This window comes from Clytia hemisphaerica, unplaced genomic scaffold (assembly GCF_902728285.1).
Source record: "Clytia hemisphaerica strain Z4C2 unplaced genomic scaffold, Clytia hemisphaerica genome assembly, whole genome shotgun sequence".
Classification (NCBI taxonomy): Eukaryota; Metazoa; Cnidaria; class Hydrozoa; order Leptothecata; family Clytiidae; genus Clytia; species Clytia hemisphaerica.
This window is the reverse complement of record NW_027103439.1, coordinates 9475-19315: the sequence shown is the minus strand read 5'-3', so window position 1 is coordinate 19315 and position 9841 is coordinate 9475. Positions and strand designations below refer to the sequence as shown.

Sequence of the window (9841 nt, the reverse complement as noted above, 5' to 3'; positions counted from 1 at the left end):
CCTTATAATTGGTTGTTTTTTCATTCAAAAACATTATTAATAGCAATGCCCACCATCAAGCATGTTTCAATTTTCAATAAAACTGATTTTTGAAGCCGGAACTATTTTAAAAGTCGCCGGAACAACCTATTTTCGCCGGAAAGACAGTATTTCTTGAATTTCTCGAGCTGTACTTTATATTTTTTTATGAAATTTTACACACTGACGCAATATGACAATATCTAAAATGTGACGGAGCCCGATTTTCAAAAAACATTTTTTTCCGGCCGAAAATACCGGAAATATGCCGGAAAAACCGGTTTTTTGACATTATCTCGAATTTTTATTTTTAGTTTTTTCTGATTTTTTGCAGAAAGATGCGTATTCGCAATGCTCAAAAAATGGCCGGGTTCGATTTTTGAGAAAAAATTTTTTCCGGTCGAAAATTCCGGAAATCGCCGTTTTTGCAGATTTTCATTGGTTTTTTTCCTTATATTTCTATGTTTTTCACACAAAAACATTATTGATAACAACATCAAGCATGATTCAATTGTCAATAAAACTGATTTTTGCGACCAGAACTTTCTATTTATTTTTTCCCTACAACCCTTCCCTCTCCCCCTACCATCAATCAATGATGATTTTTTTTTCATTTTTCTTCTTGCATTGCTATCTAACTTTCATCATCAGGTAGGTCCATTCAGCATCTAGCTTGTTTTGGCCAATTTCATCATGAAAATTTCCTATAAAGTATATTCTTATAAAAGAAAAAGCGTATATTGATTGGCTGTGTTACAGGGTCCTGAGTTGAATCCTGAATCGACAATAGATATCCCTTAAACTCCTATTTGAATTTGTGTTGATTACCAAGTGATTGTTCTCAAATGCTTTTAACCAACCATTGTTTCATTCATAAATTCTCATCTTTTCCAGTGTAAAAATAAAATAACTAAAAAATGGCAGAAGAGTCCAATTTATTACAAGAAGTCGATCTTTTAATCAAAGATGTCCAGTTCGCTCTCAACGTCATCAAATTATCGGATATTCTTCCCCAGTCCCCCAACGAAGTTTATTTGAACATTGAAACAAAGGAAACAGAGAAGTTCACCATCCAATTAACATCACAAGGTTTCAAAGTGGTTGCTCATCAGTTTGACCAGAATGATGAGAATGGTTCTGCAAAATATCCAACACCTTTTGAAACCATTAATGCGTTGCTGGAGCATATCAGTCCAAGTTTCGTGGAGCTGTTTGGTAATGCGTTGAAGCAGAAGCTAGAGGCTTTACAAAGTGCTCAAGATGCTGAAAATGAGTAAACTAGAAATTTATTAGTATTCATATTTTACATTTAGCAGTTTTATAAGATTATAATATTTAGATTTTTATCCTGCACATATACATAGTACACGCAGAAAAGTCCAGCTTTTTTTAATATATTTATAGGTTATTGCCTCTAGACTTGAACCATGGATTCGATATTCAACGATTCAATGAAAACATGAAATTCGCTCATTTATTTTGATGTATGTTTAAAGTTCTGATACAATGCTCGTATATTATCAGCAACTCGCATATTTCATTTACATTAAACTTCTTTCAAATTAGCAGCCAATAAAATTGTTGCTTTTGATATTTTGATTTAGACTGCAATTTTGTGCTCAATAAAAAGATAATAGCAAGTGAAATCCCAAATCCTAAATTTTAAGGCAATAGCACAGATCTATCAAGGATAAATATTATTAATGATTTGGGGTATAGGGTCAATATTTTTTTTGAACACTAAGTTGATTTCTGGGTTCAATTGTTCTTGAAAAGTAAGGGTGAATTGTTTGCAATGTTTCACTCAAGATTAAACTTTTAATTTTCAGGAAAATTCAATTTTACTGACAGCTAATTTGTAAGTAAGTTAGTTAAAGGGACATAAAAGTACTAAAATGTAAACATTGCGCGAACCACGTGCCATTAAAGAGAACAATTAAAATGACTTGTCCAAAACAAACTAGTAAAGCAATTGAAACAATCAAAATCAGCCATATTTTTAATTTTGACATGTGACTTTTGTTTTGATTTTGTAACCCGCTGCATACGGTTTGTTTACAAATTTCGTCAGTACTTTTATGTCCCTTTAAGTATTTTCTGTTTTTTAGCATAATAAGCAATGGTCAAAAGAAAATTAAAAACATCAGAACCTGCACGAAAGGTGGTTTCCAAAATAAATGACGTGAAAACCGCCCCAAATGAGAAGATGAAAGAAAAATTGGTTCCGTTTGATTTCGATGACCAAGATTGTGACGTCATCATTGAAGTCGAAGACAAAGAAGTCTATTTACCTTCCACTTTCTTGAAAATGGCTTCGAAAGAAAATGTTTTACGGCCGTTTACTGGTGGGAAATTGTACCTTGATGTGTCTTCAAAAAGTTTGGTTGAAGCATTGTCTTTTTACGTCCCAAAAATAAGCAAGGGTGATACCGTTGATTGTAAGTGACTTTATCTTGGCAATTTTCGTTTCTATGAAAGACGGAGGGCATTTGATCGTGGGTGTATGATGATAAAATTTTGTAAACATGTGACTCATAAAATTTTATTAAAAGTCAAAAAGTTTCGGAGTGTCAAAAGAAATTTTCTGTGAGCTAGTAGCAAAATAGCGCAGGGTGGTGGAAAACATCCCCCTGATAAATACGGTTAAAGCTTCACTTTTTCTTGCTTGAGAAAGGTTGAAGATTCCTCTCTAACTCCTTCGGGGCTTTTGATGCAGGAGAAGGATACTAAGAGGGTCTTCTTTCTAACGACATAAGTAAGTTTTATAGATAGTACAAATTTTCGGGGGGGGGGTTCCTAGGAAAAAAGTTACCACAGAGTATTTACTCACTGGGAAACAAGTACTGCGGGTGTACTTTTTTCCGGGGAATACTTAATTTTTGTTGACTGGGGGTCAGTTATGACTTTTTGATAGACTTGACGGCGTTGATAAATGTAATATAGCTTCGACAACTTCGACACTGGATCCAGTTAAATTGAAAACTTTTTTTTCCGGCCAACTTTCCACACATCACGAGCTAAACAACTAATCTCAAACTATTTGATATTTCAGTTACAAATCTTGAGGAGGCTGTCAGGGTGGCTAAATTTCTAAATTTAAAAAGACTTCAAGATTACATTGAAAAGGTCTGCTTGAGAAAAGCTTTTTACCATCCACGAGTTCTTGACGAAAAAGGCATTAACGCTTTGAGAATCGCTCAAACCTACGACATGTTTTTGTTCTTAGAACAACGATGTATTTCTGAAAGTTGGCTGAAACACTTCGGTCTTATCGCTAATCACGATTTTCTAGTCTTGAGCAACGACATGCGATATGAGCTTTTAAAGAACACAGTTATACGTCAATTGGTGACTTATGCCAAACATGTTTTAGACTAGTAAACTAGCCGTTGAAAACATAGACTCTATCTAAAAATTCAAGCTCAAAAGAAAAAGCATCGAAAAAGTGATGTTGCGTGTCTTTTTTGAATTCTAACGACTAGAAGCTTCTTCCCTCAAAAAACGTTGTTTAATTTTTCAACTTTTTTTAGATTTTTGAGAAACCATCCAACTTTTTTGACTAAATTTTATTTCATAGTAACATTGAACTTAGGAACATAGAAATAAAAGAACAATTGTTAAAACGCAATTAAAAGAAAGAAAAATAAACGCAAACACGTACGCACCTGACATACAGAAATCTGTATGTCTGAGCTTATGATTTTAGCTGAAGAAAAAAAAGGCGTGGAAGAAGCTTCAAGTCTGTAATTCTCCTTTTGCACGTACATTTATAGTTTACTTTTTATTATTATTATTATTGTATAGTTCTTATAGCCAGAGTAATTACAGACTTGTTTACAAGTCTAAACATGTTTACGAGAGAAAGTTTTTCCGTGAAACTGTAGTTGGAATGGAGATTCAAATGATTTTCAACTTTCTTGATTTGGAAGTATACGAAAATCGGATGGTTGACCTTGCACCTAAGAAAAACCCTATTTTTATGCCGAAAAACAATTATTTGACTTCTTTGGAAAAGTTTGTTGATTTGGAGTCGATATCATGCAATAAAGAGTCTGCTGATTGCGTCACGCTAGTCGTTGAAGAGAGAGAAATTCACGTCAATTCTTTCCTCTTAACCAACAATTCTCCTGTTTTCAAAGCAATGTTGAGCTCAAATTCATTCAAAGAAGGTCAGAGCAAAAGGATTGAGTTACCAGGCAAGAATTTCAACCAAATCATTTATCTTCTGCAGCATTTATATTCGTCGAAACATATCGGAAATATTCATCGTAAGTATTTTCAAATCTAATGGGATAACAATGATTTCATTGAGCCGACACCATTCCTTTTCATCGTTCGATAAGAAAGTGGTTATATGTACAAACTTTTTTAATAAGAATAGTGTACTTTGGATGAGGGTGAAGTATTCTTAAAAAGAAACTGCCAAAATTGAAAGTGAAATATTCTTAACGTATCCTTACTTTTTTAGACTTGACTTTTATACAAACATGAGAAATGATCAATTTCAGAGTTTGTGGCTTTTGAGTGCACATTTGGAGCAAAAATTATATTTCTGCCTCAAAGTTTTAGTTTAAGTCTAAAACAAAAGAAAGCAGATTTTTCTGTTAACCAAATACAAAATGACTGTATTCTTATCATATTCTGTGAAACTCACCCTAGAGGGTATTCTTAGGGTATTCTTACGATTTGGCCGATTTTCACCCTGATATTCTTATAGAAGATATTCTGAAATGAAAAGCGTCTTTTAAGAGGGTTTTCTTTAAATCAAAATTTATTTTCTTGCTAAACGAAATCTAATCATTATATGTTTCTTTTGAAGGTGTTCGTGATCTATCACTGCTTTGCCGGGAGTACCAAATCGATTGGTTGACTGAAAAAATCAAAACTTTTATCATCGAAGAAGGGTCAAAGAATACGGCTGACGAAATCCTTCAATATCTCACGCTTTCAGAAGAAGCGAACTTTGGACTTCCATTGTACGAAACTTTGGTGAATCAGTTACATGACTCGTTTCAAACCATTCAAGTGTGTCCAAATTTCATGTCTTTCGTACTATGCAAATCGTGATCGCTCGAAAACGCTTATGGCTCTTACTTGAAAATTTTGGCTCTTTCCTGAAGAGCCTCTGCCTGAACAGAGTGGCTTATGGCTTCCTCACTATTTTCAAAGATCAACCGGTCTTCAACTTTGAATACAATGAGATAGAACAATCTTACTTAAGGCGATGTCATAAAGATGGAAAATCAAATGAAAATAGTTAATCAAAACCAAAATATTCAGTTTGATGCTGAGTTCAAAATTAACTGCCGATCGGGTTTAATCGACTATGTATTTATGGATTTATGATACCCTTTTATTTCTTAACATCTATTCGTCTAGGTTTTTAAGAGCAGTTTTTGATGCCACTCCACGACTCAATTCAGGAGGGTGTATTTGAAAAGTTGTGGAAAACTTCTCAGAGACTTTGAAACAATATATGGTCATTTTGTTGTTGTTTTTTGGACCTACCCCGGTGGGAAGTAATATTTCCTAATATTATCATAAAATGAATGAGACATTTTCTTGATCGCTCCAAATTTTATATTTTTAAGAGCTAATCGTTTGCGGTAGAGGGGACCAATTTTAATGACTCGGTTAGCTACCCTTAGCGTAATATTTACATTTCTCTCTACCTTAACAGCCCTTTTTACGTTGGTCCTAATTTAGCATCGGCCATTGATGAATTTTTCAATTTAATTCCGACTCCTTACGCCAGCGACTAAAGTATTACGCCAATAAGGGCCTTGCGCCAGCGTAAAAAGGGCCGATAAGGTATGAATTTGAACTTTCGCTATATGACAAACGCGAGAGGGACGAACTTTTTCCAATGTTGTCGAGGAATTTTTTCTGAAAGCGGCAAAGAAAGAGACTAGGTTCTAATATAATGTTTTTGGTGAAAGGTTTTACTTCTGCTAATCACCTCAAATTTTCAATATGTCGATGGCATACGATATGAAAGAAGCAGTTCCCTTGGAAACGTGAAAAATAGCCGACTTCTTTTCCAATTGATGTTGATGAAGAGTAATTTGAAATTGCCATGCCAATCGAACCATGGAGTAAAAAGAATAAAGATTTTGATTGGGGATGACCTATTTTAAAGAGAAGCAGTCAACGAAAAAGATACTGAAAAAGTCCTTCTCGCTATTCCAATTAACCCATCGACAATCTTGAAAAGCCTTAGCGAGTACCTCACTAGCAACCAAATAACTAGAAACGTCACGCGGTTGACGTCTATTACAGGCTAGAAAAGTCTGCGCTTCAAATAAATGCTTTTTTTTAGAAGAAAATCGATATACAAAGAAAGCTCGAAAACGTTGGTCAATGAATTGAATAATGCTCTTGTTCCTGGTTGAGATTGGTTGTTGATTGGAATGGTGATCGAGTCTTGTACAAAGCTAATGATTTTGAATGATTTATTTAACTTTATATGTTTTATTTTGTCAAATATAAAATGAGACTTTTTGTTATTTGCATGCAATAAATTAAGCGACCATAGCATGAAGGTAGAGCATCCAGCTACGATGCGCAAGGTTGTGGGTTCGATCCCCAGCCGGGCCATACCAAAGATTCCCAAAATGGTACTCGATGCCTCTCTGCTTGATGGTCAGCAACTAAAGAGACGGATCAAGGGTATGTGGAGAAATCCAGGGAAAGGAATGGCGCCCTCCCCTACCTTCAGGTAGACAGCTATACGAAAAGGGAGCCTTCGGGTCGCCCTCGACTGCGGTCGCAAACTTACTTACTTACTATTTGCATGTAATAATAATGATACAGGCAGCAATATTCTCAACTCCAGTTGAGCTGGATAATCGGATCTAACTGAAAATTTTAACCCTTGTACTTACTTTCCTGAGCGTTTTTAATTTTCAAAAATCTTGGATTTTTTTACTTTTTGGACCTAGGGATTTAGCACGCTCGTCTATTGAAATGGGTGCTTTGGTTTCAAATGAGGGAAATCGTCTTGGATAACTGTTATAACTATTGGATAAATTACCAGAGCCAGAGTAGTGATTCACTTATTTTCAATTTGTTTTTTTTCAGATGAAAAAGTAAAAAGGTGTAGGATAAAAAAAACAAAACCTTCCAATCTACGAAAATACCTTCAACTCATCAGGAGCAAAGATGCGCCCTAAGGTAAGCGAAATACATTTTATTCTCTTTTTAAATCCTTACATGAATTTTTTTCTGAACTAGCATGCAAGACATTAGACATTAAAGACATGTAGAAAATAAGCAGAAAGTAATGGAGGAGACAAATTGTAGCTTATACAAAGTGATATTATATCCGTTATGGTTGTTGTATTATTACTTAACACCAATATTACTGCATTACATGGGTTATAAACGACTCCAGTCTGGCAAAACATGTTTACTTTCTTATTATTCAGTAAAATGAAGAATGGTTTGATCAATCAACGATAACCGACAGCGTTCTTTCGTTACAATGGATGTTATCCAATCATTTCTACGCTCAGACAAGCCGATCCAATACATTCGATATTTGGAAAATGAGGTCGACCCTACATGTCCTGAATTCAAGGAATATGCGAAAGTTTTGATCGAAACTTTTGATCCTGTCCTATATGATAATCTTCATGAAGGACATGCTACGGAAATGGGTCACTTCTTCCTGAAAACTGCCAATCCAGAATTATCGCTAGTATTTATAAAGAGAGTGTTATCAGCAGAAAAATGGTGCTTGGATCAAGATGGTCAAATGACACATGTAAATCGAAAATTTATTGAACTTTTTGCGGAATTGATCAAGTCTATCCCATGGGAAGATATCAAAGAAACACTAGACTTTACTCTTGATCACCTTGACTTTTCGCTGATTCCAGGCTGGTTAGAAGTTTATAAACATACTCAGATCTCTTATATTGCACACAAGGTTATTAGTCGGGGAGCAGAATCCAAAAATGGCATTTTTGCTTAACCCTACAAAAGAATGGGGTTGTTATATACCATTGGAACGGAAATTCTATGCTGGTTATGGAAACCCAGGTCGTAAAAAGTCTATCCTGGACGATTTTGAAAACGAGGCTGGAGTTTGCACTCCCCCGTGGTGTTTTTTCGATTTTACCTGTTTTAGTAAAATGCTGACTGTCAGCAAAGTAAAGGTTTTTAGAATTTAATTTTTTTTGAAAATTGCTACCAATTGAATTGCCTTTTAGCAAAAAATTCAAAATTTTTGAAAAAAAAATTTTTTGCACTCCTTCTTGGATGTTTTTTGCAAAAATCAGCGTTTTTTAACAAAATATACTCTAAAACAAGTCTGCTGGAACTGAAAGCCGTTCAAATGACCCCTTTAATGGTTTTGATGAAGAACTATATCTTACCACGACAAAAAACGAAAATTGCTCTCAAAAAATAATTATTTGGCTTTTTGCTCTCCTTCTTTGGTGTTTTTTGACAAAAATCGATTTTAGCCGTTTTTAACCAAAATTTGACTTTTACAAACTATTCCCTTTAGTTTGGAAACTGAATGCCTTCGTATCTCTAAAAGTTATCCTCCATTATGTAAAATGATGAAAAAAATCAAAAATTGATCTCCTCCGTTTATGCTTTTTGACCAAAAAGTTATGTTTTTGAACGAATTTCTGCCTAATGGTCTAGGCTTAATTTAGGGAACCCAAAAATTTGCGTACACATGAAATTTTTTGATTGAAATGTGTTCATTAGGTCATTAGGAGTGAAAAACCATCGAGTGATACTTTTCACACCTTGGGCATTTTCCATAATGGTGGAAATTTCAAAATGGCGGATTTTGAATTTTTTTGAAATTTTGATGTCTCTGAACATTGACATATTATACACCGTTGGAAAGGGTTTTTCATGCTGAACAACTTTTTTGCTTACAAAAAAGTCATAAAATGTAGTCAATGTGAGTAAAAGGGGACAAAAGGTGTTAAAATGATGTCATCATCACCACCAAAAATTTGACATTTACTTCAAATTTTTGAAAAGAGAAGTGACTACAGGACCTTGAAAACATTGAAAAGCTTATGAAGAAACTTTGAAATAGACCAAACAAGCTTGAAAAGTGTTCATGATCTAAAGGAATTGCTTGAAAACCTTGAAAAAGAGCATTTTGTCTTGTGGTTCGATTTGTGTTTTCCCCCGAAGTCTCTTTCTATACAAGCAATATTTCCAAAAAAATTTCGTGCTTGCTTCTCTCGTTTCTCTCGTAATCTCGAGAATACTACGAAATAATCTTTTATACACACCTCGTTCAAGAGTATTGTACTACCAGTCAAAATCAAATGGAGCCCCGAGAAACCTTAAAGATACTCAATAAATGAACCGAAAACCGTGAAAAATACCTAAAATTTGACCCTACAAAACTTGAAACCTTGCAACTAATGAGAACAATTCTGTAGACACCGCGGAAAAGGATTTTTCGAGCTGAACATTTTTTTCGCTTAATACTAAAAAGTCTTAAATTTTACTGAGTAATGTGTTATGTAGGATGTAATGTAGAGTATAAAGCAATAGCAATGAAATATAAGCCGAAGGCTAGAAATCAATCTCTTTGGTAGGATTTGAAGCCAAAAAATCCTACCAAAGTTGCGCGGCCTAGAACGACCCGCCTGGATTTTTAACAAATGCCGGATTGAAAGTAAAATTTACCGCCAAATTTTTGAAAAAGTATCACTCAAAAACAAAGAAATCGCTAGATTCAATCCGACCTAAAAAATTCGGCGCACTTTTTAAGGCTTCACGTTTTCTTGCCTAAGAAAGGTTAAAGCTTCTCCTCTAGCCCTTCGGGCTTAAACTCAATGAG

At 34.6% G+C, this 9841-nt stretch overlaps 1 protein-coding gene across 1 annotated transcript; it reads left to right on the top strand.

Annotated features, from left to right (window-relative positions):
* The first annotated feature begins 935 nt into the window (after window positions 1-935).
* LOC136798141 (GSK3-beta interaction protein-like) lies at window positions 936-1295 on the top strand. Its single transcript, XM_067054723.1, has one exon. The coding sequence runs from the start codon at window positions 936-938 to the stop codon at window positions 1293-1295; it is 360 nt and encodes a 119-aa protein (XP_066910824.1).
* Window positions 1296-9841: the final 8546 nt, after the last annotated feature.

What these genes read in the sequence shown, in the direction of transcription:
- LOC136798141 (XM_067054723.1), top strand. Translation starts at nt 936, where the DNA reads ATGGCAGAAGAGTCCAATTTATTACAAGAAGTCGATCTTTTAATCAAA.